The sequence below is a fragment of the Silene latifolia genome, chromosome 8, assembly GCF_048544455.1.
Source record: "Silene latifolia isolate original U9 population chromosome 8, ASM4854445v1, whole genome shotgun sequence".
In the NCBI taxonomy this organism is placed as follows: domain Eukaryota; kingdom Viridiplantae; phylum Streptophyta; class Magnoliopsida; order Caryophyllales; family Caryophyllaceae; genus Silene; species Silene latifolia.
Window position 1 is genome coordinate 32,050,874 of NC_133533.1, and position 18,375 is coordinate 32,069,248.

An 18,375-nucleotide genomic window follows, 5' to 3' on the forward strand; every position below is an offset into this window, starting at 1 on the left:
GGTCCGATATATGATAAGGAAAATAAGGTAACTGTGACATATAAGCTTGACTAACGAGTGATAATACCTCATTAACATTCCATGGAATCGACATCTCGATCCAAAGGCTTGTTGGATTCTCCTTGACTTGCTTGAACGTCAGGTCCATCAATGGAGACTCCCTTACCATCACCCCCATAAAGGGTACGGCCATCCTCTCCCATGTCGTGAACATGAATCGTCGTACTGGAGGAATCAGTAGAATCTGGGTGATGTCTAGTATCGAGTGTTTCTGAGATGGAAGAAGATCGACTATGGTCGAGAAGTTCATTTTCCTTAGTGATGGATTTGGGGATGGAAATATGGCTAATGTCGTTTTGGTGGTGGACGGTATCAGAAACAGGGTGATTGATATTAATTTTGCCTGTATTGGAATTTTTGTTATGGAGAGTTTTTGATGGAATATTGTTATTATTGGGAATTATATTAGTAATATTATTCAAAATATTATTCTCACCTAGAATAGGAAAATTAGGAGAGGATTTTTTTTGGAATATTTCGTGATTGTCTCCTATTGGTTGAAGGAATTTTGGTTGAATTGGATTTCCTATTTTGTAGATTTTGAGTTGAGTTTGGAATGATTTGGGGAGGATTTTGCTCCATAGAATCAGGGGTTATGACCGGGTTTGACTGCAAAGATATTCCTTCGGAATTACTCAAAGAATTCTCCCCCTATCCCAAATTGTGTAGGGCATTAAACCTAGAACCCGTAGCCTTAGACGTGCTTCCAAATTCAAAAGAGCCCTGTTTCGAGTGGAATATTGGTGCTTGCAATTGTACCTGGTCTGACTTCCCTGGCGGCTTTCGGCGTGGAGGTTTCCTGACCATCATCCAATCCCCAAAGTCAGATTCCTCCTCAGGGCGGAGGCCTGCTTCGAGTGAGTTATCACCCACTGGTGCTACTGTAGAAACCAGAGAACCTGCATGATCTTCAGAGACCATGGTTGAAGAAGCAGTACTAGCTTTTACGCATTCCTCTGCTTGATGGCCTGACTTTCCGCACTTAAAGCATATCATTTTCAAGCCTTCATATTTAATACAATACACCTTACCATAGAGTCGAAACTTGGACAGTAGGGGTTTCGAAATATCCACCTCCACACTCAGCCGAGTGAATTGTCCTCGTTCCGCCGAGGCCGTGTTTTTATCAATCCTAATAATTTTTCCTATTTTTGATCCAACTTTTTTAAGAAAAGTTTCATTGAAGTACTCCACAGGTAGATTGGGTATGCGAACCCATGCTGTCAAAAATTTTATACTATCTTCCGAGGGAACGAAATTTGGCACCCATTTCCTGATAGTGAGGTAATGATCATCGATCATCCAAGGACCTTGGGTAACCACATATTCATAGTCTTGCCTAGATGAGAACCTGGCAACATAGTATGATCCTGTAAGATCCGTTAAGGTAAGTTTACCTTTGATGGCCCATTTCACTTGAAGCTTCCGCATGAGCGATAAATAGCCAATCTTCTTATCAAACATCTTGATGGTGAGGGAATGGCGCCATGGTTTGCGGATGATGGCCTTCTCCTGTTTGGTTAGGCAGTTATGCGGACACAGTTTATCTTCTTCAGTATCTTCAATCTCAACATCGTCCTCTGAATCAGTCTCAGAGTCGTCTAACCATGCCTCATCAGACGATTTGGATTGTGCAATAAAGCCTTGTGCCATATCTTTATAGGAAATGCTTGGTGCTTTGGGTTGAGCAGATTGAGATTTATCCGCCGTCATTGAGGCGGTGGGATTGGGTGTAAATGACGAGTCAACAAGGAATTCGTCCAGATGCATCGTCTTCCTTTTAACATTCTTGTGAAGGCTTGTGGCTGGCTGGATAATATTTCCCCCATCGGAGGGAGAAGGTGTAGTCTCCGGCGGGAGACCATGTTCAGGTTCCATCATTTGAAAGGAGGAAAGATTTTTCTCTCACTAAGATTTTTCTCTCACTTCTCTCTATTTATCATATCATATGTTAATTAATCAATATAATGTTTAACAATATTCTTAATACTCCGTAAGAGGGGTAGTACCAACTTACCGTCAATATCATCATCATTATGTTTGTAAAAAATACTTGTAGTTATTTTAATGCAACTTCAATTCTTGCCCTTTAAATACCTGAAAAATCACAAAAGTTGTAAAATTAGACCTCATAACATATAAATTTAATAGCATATTAGTTGTGGCAGATTAACATGACACGTAAAAAAACACAATAATTTCTGTCATGCTCAATTAATTACGGGAGTAAGAGACATCACAAGGTTAATGTCAGACTGCCAAACATTCATAACATGTTTATATAGGCTATCTCGTAAGTGTTTTAGTTTTTAACAAATTCAAATGGAAAATAGATCTTTTGTCAGTTGTGATTAATTATAATATAATTATTATATCTTTTGCATTATCTGTATGGCCAAATTTATATCTTTTCGTACATATTAATATTTAAAGTATATAGGTGTTTTACAAAAGTTGGAGACTCTAGAATTGCCTGAAAAAAGCCTCTTTTATATATATATATATATATATATATATATATATATATATATATATATATATATATATATATTATCACTGATATAATTATTATTACCTTTTACCTTTATTTATATTTTATTATTTCCTTACTATTATTTATTAAATCCCGATACAAAATCCCGTATCATATTTATATAATCAGGGGCGGCTATGGCCCGGTTCAGGCTGAGCCTAGGAACTGGGCCTCCAATTTTTTTGAGCCTCCAAAATGCTTGTTTACAAAATAAATAGATATTAACCTATAATATTATTAGCAAAAATAGACTGGTGCAGTGGTACAATCATTGTATACCAGCCAAGTGGTCCGTGTTCGATTCCTATTGTGCTCACTTTTTTTTTCTTATTTTTTCCCTTTTAAAATATCGACAACATCTTACCATTTTTTTTTTCTTTTTTTTTCCCTTTTAAAATATCGACATCTTACCATATTTTGGGGGCCCCCTTTTTGTTCGTGCACAGGGCCTCCAAATTAGTTGAGACGCCCCTGTATATAATAATTATATTTATATAATTTTCGGCCCTCTTACCCTTACCATACGGACTACGGTCACACGGCCCAAAGCCCTATTATTAGTTAAACCCAATCCCCGACTTGCTTACTCATTTTATTATTTACTTACCGTCTTACTTGCAACTATTATAGAAATGCCATTAATTAACTATTTAAGCTATATAAATTATTCTCATAAATTATTACCAAATTACGGGGTATTACACCCGACTTGTTTGTTCCGACCCGCCCAACCCGTTTGAGATAATACAGACAACATAAAGGATTTATAACCCCACTTAAATGGTGTGAAAAATTATCGGGAAAATAATATCAAATGAAGCCCGCCCTTCTACCCTCGTATACACATTAAAAAGTCATCGGAAAAAAAATAATAATGCTTGTAAAACTTATTCATAACTTATAGGTTAAGACAACATCAACTATAAAACTGTCCATTTTGGTTAATAAAAAAGCGTTCAGTTTTATTATTAAATTAATTAAAAAAATTGTTTTTTAATTTAATGAGTTAAAAATTATAAAAAGGGTCTCACACCATGAGACGGTTTATTTTTATAAAAAAAAATAAAATTCATTTAATGCTAACAAATAAGTTGTCTTTACACATTATAAAACAGTTTCATAGTATAAGACCGTCTTAATTTAATAATTAATGACAACCACAATAGCTGATGGAGTATTTTTTTTTTTTACCATTACTGTAATTTGTAGATTTAACATGGTTAGGAGTACGTTTGATTTTGTTAAGAGTACCATCAATATAGGAATTTAAAATATATTCCGTAATTTCGGTTAAAAATTAGTTTTAGAATCATATATTCAGTAATTTTGCTTATATAAATATATTTCGTAATTTTGTTGAAAAAATATCATATAGCTATAGATCTATAGTAAATTAGTTTATAATCTATTTTTGCTTAGATATTATATTTATATTTTTTTTTTTGATGACGAGGGGTTGAATCCTTATATTTATATTTATTATTTACTTTATATGTTTTTATAATACGCAACGATTATATGGTTTTTAAAGATATATTGTGTAAGAATTTTTATGTTTTTTAATTTTTAATTTTAAAGATATATTGTGTAAGGATGGAAGAGAATTTCAAAATATATATGAAATATATGAATTATACACCAAAATATATATAGGAATTTTATATATTTTTTAAAGATATACTCCGTATTGTGTAAGAATGGGAGAGATATTCAAAATATATATGAAATTTATGAATATAGGAAATATACACCCGAAATATTTATAGGAAATATACTATCATATTCTTACCATATTTGCCTATATCATATTTGACAGGATATCATATGTTAGTTTTACCATAGGCTGCAACGTCATCTTTGCTAAATTATTATGCTGTCAAGAATAATTCAAAAGAGTCTGGTTTTGAGACGGTTTAACACTTTTAACGGTAAGCCGATAATATATGTACAGAATACAGATGTAGAGTATTGATATGCGAGTTGTTGAGTTTGAATTGTGAGAATATAATTCAAGGTTAGAACTTAGAACTTGTGACAGATTTTTACCTCACTCATGATCCTACCTATCCCGAATTCGCTCCAAATTAAATGGATGCCATCATAAAAAAATTTACTTTCAATATACTCGCATTAATATTGGATGGATCATTAATAAATTTGTTTGAAATTTAAGCTGCTATAGCATAGAACAAACACAAATTCTTGTTTGTGATGGCACCTATCCGTCACAAACAAGAGACGGATACCATTTTACCTCACAAAGTACCCACTTTTTCTCTCTCTGCAACACTATTCATGTGGTCCCCTTTCTCCACTAACCCATTTTGTTACCATTTTATCTCACAAAATATCCGTCATAAATGGTAACCCGTCACAAGGGAATTGTAGAACAAAAATCTCTTCGTCCCCAACATTTGTTTATCTTTGATTTTAGCACAAAAATCAACGAAATAAAAGGGGACAATTATTAGTTGACAAGTAGACCAAATTTTGTGGGATACAATCAAATTGCCCATTAAAGGCATTTCCAAAATAAAAAAGTGACAATTAACTAAGATCCCTAAATAGAATAGGTAAACAAAAGGTAAACAAATGACCGGGACAGAGGGATTATTTCTTACTTCAATCATATCAAAGTTTCACTAGATCATACGGACTAATTCGTATTCTTCAAGACCGTGTATGGTCTACGGAAGTACGGAGTATAATTTGTGTTACTCTATTTACAAAACTGATCTCTCACATACCATCTCAAATAATAGTTTATATAGCATGGAAATTGAAACAGAACATCACAAATCACAATCAGCTTGAGCTCACAGGAGATGAAAATACAAGGCTCTGAGTATGAAATTAGGCACAAGGGTGAAAATGTAAAGTTTAAATAAGTGGATACAGACGAAACACGTTAAATCCAAGAGATACAATGATGGGAAAGAGTAGATACTCTTCACCTACATGTTTGACATACACAGATTACAAGCTTTACATGTACAGAGGTGCGACGACAATCCACCTACATCAAGAAGTCGAGAGTCGTGGTAGAAGCCAAGAATACCCTTCAACAAACTCAGTCCATCCTCAATTACTTACCGGTTGAAAGAAGTCGCGACTTTGACTGACAATGTCATCGCCTGTCATTTCTACCCATCCGTATTGGTATGATACAAGAATAAGGAGTTTCTAAAGTAGTCATCACAAAACTTTGGGGCCAAAACCGAGCACAAAAAAAAGTACATATCCTAGATTTGAAAGCCTTGATGTTACCATCACTTCTTCACATGCTCCGGCACAAGACGTGCACGTAGCTCGGGGGACACAAGGGCTAGCTCTGCAACCCAAGGCCGGTTAGAGTGAGGACATGGATGACAAAAATATCAATGTGGAAGAGCCAAAATGAGACTAGAGATACCTTGAGGTGTAAAGTTGAGCAAAGGTGGAAGGGGTTTGCCATTAGGCAAGCATACATTGGGTTCCCTCAGATCATCAAAGAAATTATGCGCACAAGCCTCCAACTGAAAGAATGGTTGGAATAAAGTCAAAGGTTAACAACAGAGCCTTGATCGTATAATGACTTTAGGGTGAACTGACATGGATCATTATGTGGAACCGTTGTTGAGAGGTAAAATACAACAACAACAACATCAGAGCCTTAATCCCAAAATGATTTGGGGTCGGCTGACATGAATCATCCTTTAGAACCATCCATAGGTGAACGTACACCTCAAAAAGCGAATAGAAAAGGGAAAATGACAAATAAAAGGGGTAGTGAAAATGTAATGGAAAATCAAGGTAAACTTACAGGTTTTAAAATCGAATTTCAGATTTCTTTTATAAAAACTTAAAATTTAAATCGAGAGCAAAGATTAAAACGATTTTGAAAACCGAAATAGAGTTAAGGATCCGGAATGCCTTAAAAGTAAACCAAGTAAAATATATAAGAAAGTGGTCGGTAAAAAAAATGTAATAAAGGAGAGAAGAACAAATAATAATTGGAAAAGGGTAAAATAATGAAAAGAAAAAAAGGTAAATTTTAATGAAACAAAAAGGGTTCTTAATTACATCAAGACACAATTGGAAAAAAGTAAAACAGATTATATATATATAAATATAAAAAAAAATTGCATATGGTGGCCTCATATGTGAGGCCGTCTCATAGAAGACTCACTGATATAATGCTATGACATTTTAGCCGGGAAAGAAGGTAGATAATTAAATCACAAGTTGCAGATAATGAACAACGACCAAGCACAGATCAGCAAACCAGGAAACAATCATATCATCAAAGTACATTTTGTGGTATAAGGGTATTCCATGGGTATTTGGAATGAGATGAACAGGGACCTTTAATCCAATAAAGTGAAGGTGAAGAAAAGAGTTACTAAGAGAACTCACTCGCCCTTTTAAAAGAAGAGTAGGAGTTAATAATCGACCAAGCACTTCTTCATACAAGACCCACTGATATAATGCTATAACTTTTTAGTCCAAAAGAGGGTAAATACTTTTACCATTTGCAGATAATGGACGACAAGCACAGATCGGCACACTAGGAAACAATCATATTATCAAAGTACATTTGTGGTAAAGGTTGTTCCGTGGACATTTGAAATGAGAGAACAGGAATCTTTAGTCCAATAAAGTGAAGGTGAAGAAAAGAGTGACTAAGGGAACCTCACTCGATCTATTTAAAAAGAAGAGTAGGTGTTAATAATCTACCTAATTCTTCAGAAATGATACCGATAGGCCTTAAAATCACATAGCACCAAGCACAAAGGTGGCGACCCAAATCCTTAAATAAATGAGATCACTTGCCCGCAATCTTTTCAACGGCCAATAGGGCAAGATTCAAACAAGAAAAGTGTCATATAAAATAAACTTGTGGCAGATAAAGTCAATATTAGAAGCCTGAATCACGTCACCACAACTCACTCATGCTATCAGAATTGGTCAGTATAATAAACGCAAAAAAAAAAGGCTGGGGTATATAACGAATTTGATTTGCTTGAAGCAAAAGAAAAGATACTCACAGCTGTGCATCGGAGATTTGGAGAATACTGAAGCAACCGCGACACCAGATCCACAGCTTCATGGGGCATACGCTTGTGAAACACCTAAAACAAAAATTTATTAGGCATACAGCAGCTTAGAAAAGAGAAACAAAATTACAATGCGATGAGAAATTCTGCAACTGAAGAAGGTAAATGGGTAAACTTAACAAACCTTGTGCCACGGATGAGCCTTTATTTGCGGAAATTTAAATTCGCTGGAATTTGGATTCATACACCTTATTTCTTCTCTGGTTGGTGTTCCCAGAACCTGCCATACCACATAGCCATACAGTTGAACATATTGCAAGGTCGAAATGCAACCATTTTCACATTTTCATGTGACCATTGAGTTGAGATTTTGGAAGGTTTACCTTAACAATCTGCACCAGTTGATCAACACCGCTATCACCAGGAAATAGTGGCTGCAAAAAAAACACATAAAGCATGAGAAATCCCACATACAATCAGTGGGCGTTTGGTTCACTCTAGAGTTTTAAGGAGCGGGAATTAAGTTTGAAACTTGAGGGAATGGGGGGTTATGGAATCCTAAGGGGTAATGGAGTTAGAATCCTTCAAGTTACTAACTCCATTCCAAAATAATCCAAGTCATCCAACCAAACACTAGAATAGATCAAATCCATTCCGTCCCATTACAACCCACCAAAGCATCAGGCATTACAGAGCAGCAGAAAGAAAAAAATGGAGATAAATCAGAAGATGCAAATGATGCATAAAATTAAAAGTGAAATAGAACGAAGAAAACCTGTCCATGAAGAAGCTCAGCCATAACACAGCCGACAGACCACATATCAATAGCAGTTGTATACTCTGTAGCTCCAAATATTAATTCAGGTGCTCGATAATACCGAGAACAAATATATGATATGTTTGGTTCACCTGGAACCTGAAGTGCATTTAGATTTTTGTTCAAATCAAACTAAAACGAAACAAATTCATGACAATACTTCTAGCTCCAAGGAAAAAAAAAACATACCAATATCTTTGCACTCCCAAAATCACACAGCTTTACTTCATGTGTGTGTGGATTAACCTGCAGATCCAAATCAACGAAAAATTGGGTGTTATTATGGATATTGGCCAACAATGTGATGTCGATAACAGCATTAATACAACACCCTCACAAGCCACGATCCTACTCAAGACTCCGAGGAATCAGGATGTTCCTAAGACAAAACGAAGACACGGACTCGTTCAAATTTTCTTCTTGGTCACTGGAACTGCCCAAATAATTGAGAACTGACATTGTGACAAAATGAAATTTATGTTGCAAATGACAGTGCCATGCAGAGGATATTGTTAAGTGTTTGGATAGCCAACTCACTGTAAGAAATGAAGCTGGTCAGTGCTGCTTAATGATTTCCTACTCAAAAGCCATATTTTTCTGGAAGTTTTAGCCATATTTTTCTGGCAAGTTTTACAATCCTTGGCCACTTAGTAGCTGTCTAAATATACTATTGAGCCACATTCATCGAAAAATCCATGGCCACTTGATACAAATGAAAGACAATCAGTGATATGAACATTAAATTGAAGTAAAGAAATTAACAAAAGATGCAAGAAATAACACTCTAACTCAACAACAGTGAAAAAAAGTACAAAACACTCACCAGTAAATTTTGGGGCTTGATGTCACGATGGCACACGCCAATAACATTGTGAATATAATTTAATGCCCGACAAATCTACAAAAAAGCAGAGTATTGTTGAAACACAACAGCCGTGCTTACTTCTCTAAGAGAGAATAATTATTCGAATTATCAGGTAAATTAAACCAATGTCTTAAAAGCTCGGGACAAAATTTAGATTCGTGTTAGCAATCATAAGCTCACCTGGTAGATATACAACTTCACATATATAATAGGCATATGTTGATTCATCCTACTATAGTGCTTCAGAACTCGGTAGACTGTTTCTGGAACATATTCCAGAACAAGATTCAGGTACACTTCGTCTTTTTCTGTTGTCGAATAGAAATAGTGCTTCATTTGAACAACACTGGGATTCTCTAATAAGCACATGATCTGGAGTTCTCTGTTCTTGTATCGCTTATCTTGTAAAACCTTTTTTATTGCAACTTGCTCCCCACTTTCCAAGCACTTAGCCTGTGAGGAAAAAGAACACAAGGGACATGAATAACTCAACATCTGCTTAAAAATTCAAGCAACCTCAGGGACATCGGGTAAACCAATTGTCAATTACCTGGAAAACTACACCAAAGGAACCAGTCCCAACCACACGTTCTGCCAAGTAAGAAACTGTCTGGAACAAAGATGTGTGTAGTGTTAAGAAGGAATTTGCATGACGCCTCAATTAAAATGAAAACAGAGTAATGAATGATGATGAAAAGTGAAAACCAGAAAGGTTACAGCAGATTCATGTACCAAAACTTCAAAGCAAGAAAGAAGAATATGTTTGGTTTTAAACAGAATTATGACCATCAGCAAGAAGCCAATCAATGAAATATAAGATGCAAAGCCAATCCTTGACACCAAATGGATCACTTATAAAGGAAGCGTGCAAAACCAGAGAGGAAAAGGGGAGTCACCTGTTTCGGCATCCCATTTTTACCACCCATGGTTGTCGTAATTATCTGGCCAGTTTCAGTGCCATTCCCACTCACAAAAGCTGCCTCCATGTCCTAATCAATTGCAAGCAGGATATATGAGTCAATACTTAAAACCATTAAAAGTAAGTAGATAAAAAAAAGCAGGAATTTCAAAACGTAAACTATATGCTTTAGCTCCATTGTCACCTAGGTCACTATTAATTAACAAAGCCAAAAGTCATTATCTGAACCAAATTGCATCCGCAATCCTTGGGAAAATCACAAAAGATTAATCTGCTCCCAGGTAAAAGTCAAATCAAAAATTGCTACTCCGACAATCGATGTTGAGATTAAAAAAACGTGTTCAACCCAACAGATTTATTTGCCATTCCGCCTTAAATTTTACCTTTTCGTCAAGGCAATCAGCTTTACTATCCTGGATTTTCATCGCATGCATTTCCTTAGGAAGTTTATCATAATCAGTTTTCTTCATCATGTCAGCAGAACTTACATCAGACGTGCTAGCCACAGCCAAAATAGAAGTTGAAGGCACGCCCTGCTCTCCTCCTGTAGAACATCTATCATCTGGAAGCAAATCATTGAAGGGCTTTCCTTCACTTTCTTGGCCAACCTTCACCTCCTTTGTGCAACAGTCCCCACCCTAATACAAATAAATTGGATTTTACAGTCAAAACTGCAAGATACGAAGGTGCTTTAAAGTAAATCACACACTAATATCAGAAAAGAATAAGACCCATGTTTCCTGCATTCTAATTTCTAAACAACCTTCCTGGAGGAAAGAACTATTCTGATGAACAGAAGGTTCAAAATGAAGATTGAGCCACGTGAAAACGGAATAGGATAATAAGAAACTAATATCTTAATATTTGCTGCTGGTCTGATATAATTTGAACAAAGCATTACGAGGAATTTATAAATTAGGGTTTAAGGGTGGTATTTGAATTTAGAAAAGAAATCCTTGTATGCCATTCAACAGCAGAAGTACCAGGAAATCACAATAGTTTGGGCCTTCAAAATTTTAAGAGAGACTGCTATTGTTCCAAGACTTTCCTATTTCAAAACCCTTCAAGCTAGAGTGGCCACCGCGGGTCTGCTTTTCACATTATATGAAACAGATGTGACCTTCTTCAATACATATTTTCTCCATAAAATGTAGGTGGTCTCTAATTACAAGAAGAAACGAGCACATTGAACAAGGAAAAAGAGCACTCTATTGTCATCCTGACAATAATCCATCATTACAAAGGACACCGCTAAAAGACTTATAGCAACTCTTCTACGTAAACAACCACTTACCGAGAATTCTGAATTTACGAGTATCAAAATACCGCCTATTAACTATCGGTATTAGACTGAGAGGTACAAGATTAACGAAGACAAGTCCAATGAAAAAAATTAACCAAGGTTGTTCAGAGAGATTTATAAGATACCCTTACCGAATTTTTTCCAAATTATGAAAATGTCTTTCCAAATTATCAAATTTTTTCAACTTCAACCTCGCCATTATAAGATACCCTTACCAATATAGAAGCAATATCAGCCATAGATCGCCATAATATCTAAAGACCAGTTATAAAGCTACAGAGTTTCGCAAAATCAGTAGTCAAACATCTTAGCATAACCCCACCACGATCCTCATAGTATCAGCGTTATTATTAGAACACAGTCAAATGGATTGTAGCCTTCCATCATAATTGTATTTTCATATTTTCCTTTTTTGAAACTAGTCTATTCAATATCCCATGATCTATTAAATTCCTGGTAGTAAATATTAGTTGTACTCGTGTTCACTTAAATCCGTTTTCTTCACCTCATGTCGTTGCGTAATAAACACTTCCAATGACGCTCTGTGGTTGCCGACATCTAATCCCATGATTAAAGCCACCAAATAGAGTAAACTATTATCCCACAACTTTCATACAATTCCTTCAATTCTAATATGATCATTTTACGCCAAATGCAAACCACTAATCAATCTAAAATCGCCTAATTCGCCTTACGTCCCATTTTATGGATTACTCATCAAAAAATATCATCAACAACATTATCAACTTCCCAAATCATCAAAAAAATATAACAACAATGACGACATTATCCCAGTGCCTCAATGAATCCCGCAAATTTCAAGGTAATGGCAACGATAGAAACTTCCAGAAATATCGATCAAAAATATAAAACCTCATAATCATCAACATAACATAACATAACAATGCAAACTTCAGCAGGGCGTTGAATTAACACTTTCCGATTAAATTCAATTTGAAACTCAATAAAAACAACAAAAATAATCAAAAACTGCAATAAAAAAAGGGGGGGAATTGAAAATTCATACGGAATCAGAAAGAGAAGGTCTGGCAGCAGAAATACTTTTGATACGTCGCATAACATTCATGGTTTAATCCTCCGTAATTGATTAAATTAATCGACAATTTCTTCCCCCCTTTTTCGAACCCAGAAATTCGAAGGAGGGAGGGAAGAATTTCAATTGATGAAGACGAAAGAGGGGAAAGAAATATATTTGGGAGAAACAGAAGGATAAACTTATTTTTGTATCGAGTATTTTATTCCTGGATTTGTCTGTCGTTTGCTCAGTCAAAGGTCAGAGATTAGTATGTGGGGGTCTTATCTATATCCATAAATAAATAAATAAATTTCTACGTAATCAATCGTGTCTTGTTGCTTAGATTTGCAAAATCTGACTCGATTGATCCATTTTTTTAGTTAAGATCTGAATTTTTGACTCCCAATCCTATAAGTTGAAGATAAATTTGGATTAGTGACAGAAGGTTTCACTTGTAACCGTCACAAGTTTATCACGTCTCATAACCCTTCTCCCAACTAATCTCGGTGCTGTTTGGCCAAGTTTATGTGAAAGAGCTTTTACTTCTTAGAAGGAGTTTTTTCATAAACTACTTTTTGAAAAAGCTGTGTTTGTTTGGCCTAACTTTTGAAAAAATAGTTTATTGACAAATTGATGTGTTTGGCCTACTCCCAATTTTCCAGCTTTTTAGTTTTTTTTAGTTTCATTTTAACTAACATTATTAATAATATCATCTTTTGAATAAGAAAACTTATGTTAAAAGAATCACGATTTTGGTAGAGTTGCATACTTGATGGAAATTATGGATGCATACTTGATGATATTCGGGTATGAAACATAAAAAATCAGTTTTCTCAAAAATACAAGTTACATACAAACATGCACACATTAGACATACATACATGCACACCTTTTATCATCTTTTGATTTGTGTGGTTTACAGCATACATACATGCACACATGAGATCATCATCATCCTCTTACAAATTAATCTAAAACGATGAAAGAATTAGATAATTACCTGATAGCATATTGCTTGATATGACAATCAAAGAAAATTTTTAAAGTTCAAAGACGGAGAGTATAGAACGGGAGAATAGAAGGAACGTGGGTTTGTTGATAAAATGATGGCGGTAAAAAAAGCATTGTATTGGCGCCGTAATTCAAAGAGTTTTCGTGAGAAGTTGAAGCAGAAGTACCAATTTGGTGCTTCTGTTTCTAGTGGCTTTTTTTAAGCTTTTGACTTTTGAAAAGTAGTTTTTTATCTCCCTAAATTGTAGTGTTTGGCCCAACTTCTCCTTTTACAATTAAAAAAGCACTTAGGAAGCTTGACCAAACAGGCCCCTCATTTGCTCTCTCACTTACAGGCTATAGCTTGTAGGAGGTCACAAGCTTGTGACGAAAAGTGCCCGTCACAAATGAGAATTACGTGCACTATTTCTTCACAGAGTTCTTATTTGTGACGGCACTATTTCTTCACAGAGTTGTGACCTCTCACGAAGAGCAAGTGGCAGAACAAGTGGGAGGAAGGCACAAGTGGGAGGAAGGCTGTTGACCGTCACAACTCACAAGCAAGACGAGCTGGTGCAACTTAGCCCCGAATGTTTCAATATGTGCAAATTAGCAAAGATTTATTCATGTGCGTGATTATTAATACATAAACATCATATAACAACCCGACCCACCACGACCGTAACACAACCCAATAAGATGGGATATGTACCTTTGGGCCCATTACTTGTCCTCACTTAAGCCCAAAAGCACAAGGCCTTGTTACTAAGTGGTGGGTGGAATCTCTTATAAACATATCACAACCTCTTCAATTCCCCGATGTGAGACAAGCTTACTCTCAATAACTTGGGGTGTTACACATCATCATTATAATAAATAAATAAAAATCAACAAAGATTTATTAAAGTCGCGTATTTTATCATGCGTTTGTAAAATATGTGAAATGAGATTTTGATTGTGGGGATGGCTCAAGTCATATTGGAAGTGGGAGTTGAGGAGGTAGGGGAAATGTACACAGTGGCATTCTGTGACTGTTGAGTTTGAGAGGAATAATGGTGGTAACGGTTTTTGTGTGATGTTGAAGGTAGGATAAAGTCGTTAAATAGTTCAACAAGCAGTGAGGATCATCGTCCCATATGGTGTCCCATCTCCTATCCCACGATACTCTTTGTTTGACACATCAACATAGAAAATAATAAATATACCATATATGTGGTTTTTATGTCTATGTGTCAAAAGGAGAGAGCATGTGACAGGAGATAAGACACAAAAATGGGACAAAGGATCCTCAATGGTTAACAAGGTAATCACCAATAATCATATTAATCTCTCTCTGATGTTTCCTTCGTCTTTTCCCGTGAGCAATTGATAGGAAAATAGTTAATTGGACTTAGTTGCACACTAAATCAAACTTATGAAGCCAAATTGCACATAGTGAAACATTCGGGGGCTATATTACACATAGGTGTACCCGTTTGGGGTGTATTTTCTACTTACCCCAAGATCAATCTATATTAAGGTTTTGTTCTGACCCGTATTTTTTACCTAACCTATATTTGATCTTACCCATGTTTCGACCTGACTCGTTTGACAGGTTTATGTGCTAGTGTCCTTCCCATTTGTGATATACGAATTACGATTAAAGCAGACCCTTTGGGCAGGGCGGGTTATACAAATCAGGTTAAGGTTAGGAAGGTGTTTAAAATTAATTTTTGACAACTATTAATTTTTTTTACCATTTTTCAAGGCAAAAAGGTATAATTTTTAAAAATAATCATACTCAATATTAATATAATAATCTTGTTTATTACAACCGTATTTATGTTAAAACATTTATAAAAATTAAATTGTTTTAATAATTATTTTATTATCAAATGATACAAAAGTTATAGTTAATTATTTTTTGTGATTCGAGATATAAAAGTAATAAATTTTGAATTATTATTTTAAGATTTACGGGTAGGTCCTAAATAATATAGACCGGTGGCGGCGAGGTTGAACGACAATATGATGACAGTGGTCCGCCTGAGGTAAAAATTGGGAGTGGACAACGATGAGAAGAAGGTAGATCATGATCAGGGAGAGGTTGGTCTGAGTATGGTGGCAGAGCGCGTGGTAGTCGGCAACTACGAATATCTAATAGTGGGCTGGGCGGTGGTGGTGTGGAATTGGAGGTGGGGTGTTATGGGGTATTGGTGTGTACTGTACAAAGTTCTGGGTGTTTTTTGTTTGTTTTCCTTTTTTCTCCCTTTGAACGTAGTACATAAGCGGGAAAAGCGACGGGTAAAATTTTCAAATGCGTTTTACAATGAGTAAAATATGTACTAGGAACGTTAGCGTTAGTACTTAGTAGGAGTGTTCACCGGTCGGACGGAAAAGCCCCGTGAATCGGACGACCACTTACCCTAACGGAGTCCGGGACGGTTAAGAGGAAATCTGAACCATACCAGAATCTTTTATATCTGTTTTTTTCGAGGTTTGAACGAGACCTGTTAAACTTTAAAGAATAATCTGACTTTTTTTCTTGGAGCAGACTGGATATCGTTACCGTGATTTTGTGAACCTGGAGACCGGCCTCCTTTACTGAACCGGTCTAGATTATAAACAACCGCACAAATTCAATCGGACCATTAAGCCAGCCCATATATCGTCCGGACGTAAATAACCTAGCCCAAAGAATCATCCCTAATCCTCACCATTGCGGCTAGGGTTTATCCCCAAAATCTCAATTCTAGGGTTATAAATGCATACGATTTCGTTCATGTCACACTTGAAGCTAATTAACTAGCTTTTATCCTGGGTTGAATTTCTTTTCCTTCTTTACTCTAGCCTCTTCAAATTAATCTCTTAATTTCTTATATTCAGAGTTTTCACATCCTTGATTATACTGGTAGTATAACTCAAGTTTCTGTCTGTTTCTGTTTTCTGTGATTTGATTTTATTGTTGTTTTGTATGTTAATTGCATAAACCTTGGTATTTCTTGACAGATTTTGGGTTGTTTTTTGAGATTTGCTTGTAAAACTTACTGTATCCGTCCCGATCATGTAAACAAATGATTGGTACGGCACAGTGAGCAAGTTTCTACTATTGTTCATATTCGCTTAATTGAGTCACATGATGTTGAATTATCGATTTGTTATTTTGTTGGATGTTTGTTATACCGTATTTTCAAGCTATGATGACAAATGTATAATCCCAGCTCTATGAGATCTCGTATTTGTTACGAGGTCGAGGACAAGATATACGAATATTTGCCTGAGCTTATCTTCTGTTTCATATCCCCATCTCCCCCGTTTTAATTAATAATGGTTGTATCGATTTTGATATGATTCATGTTAGTCGACCCTAAATCATTTACATTTACCGGGACAGGCTATTTTTATCGCGGGCATTGATTCTTATGCCTGCTGCCTAAGTGCACAATTCTCTTTGTTTCATCTGTTGTTTTATATTTGGATACTGTTTTATTTTTCTCGTGAATCAATGATGACAAATACTAATCCCAGCTCTATGAGGTCTCGTTAACGCGAGGTCAGGGACAAAACTCAAGTATATTTGACTGAGCTCGTTTCTTATTGATTTTTTGTCCTATGCTTTATTTCTGCGTGTATGTCTTGTATGTTTGTTTCTTCGGATTTAACTGCTGTTCAACATGTATAAATTTAAAATGTCTTATGGTAGATCTTTTGTCATGAGTTTGTGCGTTTTGATTTGATATCGGGACATTCTGTAAACTGGTAACTCCAGTATGTAGTTTTGGGAATTGTTGTAATAGGCAGGTGAGGGCTCCTTTTTCATGGAAGCTACTGTTGCGAGTTGAGTTGTGACCATGTGGTAGTAAGGTAGCGTCACTGTTGATGCCGTGTAATGTATAGCAATTCATGCTTGACTCTGGCTCTATGTACAAGAGCTGAAGCTTGACGCAAATCCAGATCGAGTTCAATTGTGAACGCGTGACACATCTTTTGTTGTTTACTAGTGTTCAGTTTAAATTGTGTCGATGGTTGTGGTTAAACATCTCCACCGTGAGATGACTTGCAAAACAAGCGCTTTTGAGAAGATGTAGATCATGAAACTCGTTTACATTGTAGATTTTCCATAGTATGACCTTACTGACCTCATTTTTGGATTTTTGCCAAGTTGCCTTTCGACTTCATGCATCATTATTTTTTGTACATCCATGCTCTTCAATTCTTCAGTCACCGGGACATTATGACATTATCGTCAATTCTTTAAGCCTCATATTTATCTCATTCCATCTAGAGTTGACATTTGGCTGTGTGTGCCTTCCCCAAAAAATGGCCCTGCCCACGCATGGATATCGGCTTGCCGTGCCGTGCTTGGCCCACTCACCCCAACCCCCGTCATGGCCTGCTCCTGGCACGCCAATTTTTGTGCTCGGGGCTGTGCTTGGCCCATGGGATAATCAATCCTTGCACGTGGGTCGGCCCATAAAACTGAGTTTTTTTTTTAAAATATTTTCCTCAAAACGGTTGTGGCTATGTACGTTTTACCCCCAAAGTTTATATGTGTAAATTATCCTCAAACGTTTCAGTTTATGTGCAAATTGACACAATTTTAAAATTACTTGAAATTACTTCTATTACCACCCCTCCTACCACCATCAAACACAATCCTCCACCCCAACTCTCATCTTCCATTCAAACCTCAACCATTATTCTTAGCACAAAATCAACCAAATGACCATAGCCATATTTACACAAATTCTTGTTTCAGACCGACATTTTTGGTCTTATTTGTCAGACGGATAAAATGTTGCCATTTTTTAAGAAAATGTAACGAATTAATTCACAA

General features: G+C 36.0%; 1 protein-coding gene and 2 non-coding genes across 4 annotated transcripts; 2 read left to right on the top strand and 1 right to left on the bottom strand.

The window, feature by feature from the left end:
• Positions 1-5,419: 5,419 nt before the first annotated feature.
• LOC141596712 (shaggy-related protein kinase epsilon-like) lies at positions 5,420-12,765 on the bottom strand. 2 transcript variants are annotated; one of them, XM_074416954.1, is made up of 13 exons: positions 12,561-12,765; positions 10,719-10,868; positions 10,208-10,300; positions 9,862-9,921; positions 9,492-9,764; positions 9,270-9,344; positions 8,636-8,692; positions 8,405-8,545; positions 8,013-8,063; positions 7,814-7,909; positions 7,621-7,704; positions 6,006-6,108; positions 5,420-5,924 (listed from the first exon to the last, which is right to left on the bottom strand). In XM_074416954.1, the coding sequence occupies exons 1-13, from the start codon at positions 12,618-12,620 to the stop codon at positions 5,863-5,865; spliced, it is 1,305 nt and encodes a 434-aa protein (XP_074273055.1). In that variant the 5' UTR covers positions 12,621-12,765; the 3' UTR covers positions 5,420-5,862. The 2 variants fall into 2 exon arrangements, with proteins under 2 accessions (XP_074273055.1, XP_074273054.1); XM_074416953.1 differs by having other exon boundaries at positions 10,614-10,868.
• Positions 12,766-16,731: 3,966 nt separating this feature from the next.
• On the top strand, positions 16,732-16,827 carry LOC141598056 (small nucleolar RNA snoR69Y). Its single transcript, XR_012523258.1, has one exon. It is a non-coding gene; the product is annotated as a small nucleolar RNA snoR69Y (small nucleolar RNA).
• Positions 16,828-17,033: 206 nt separating this feature from the next.
• On the top strand, positions 17,034-17,131 carry LOC141598053 (small nucleolar RNA snoR69Y). The gene has a single exon (XR_012523256.1). It is a non-coding gene; the product is annotated as a small nucleolar RNA snoR69Y (small nucleolar RNA).
• The last annotated feature ends 1,244 nt before the right edge of the window (positions 17,132-18,375 follow it).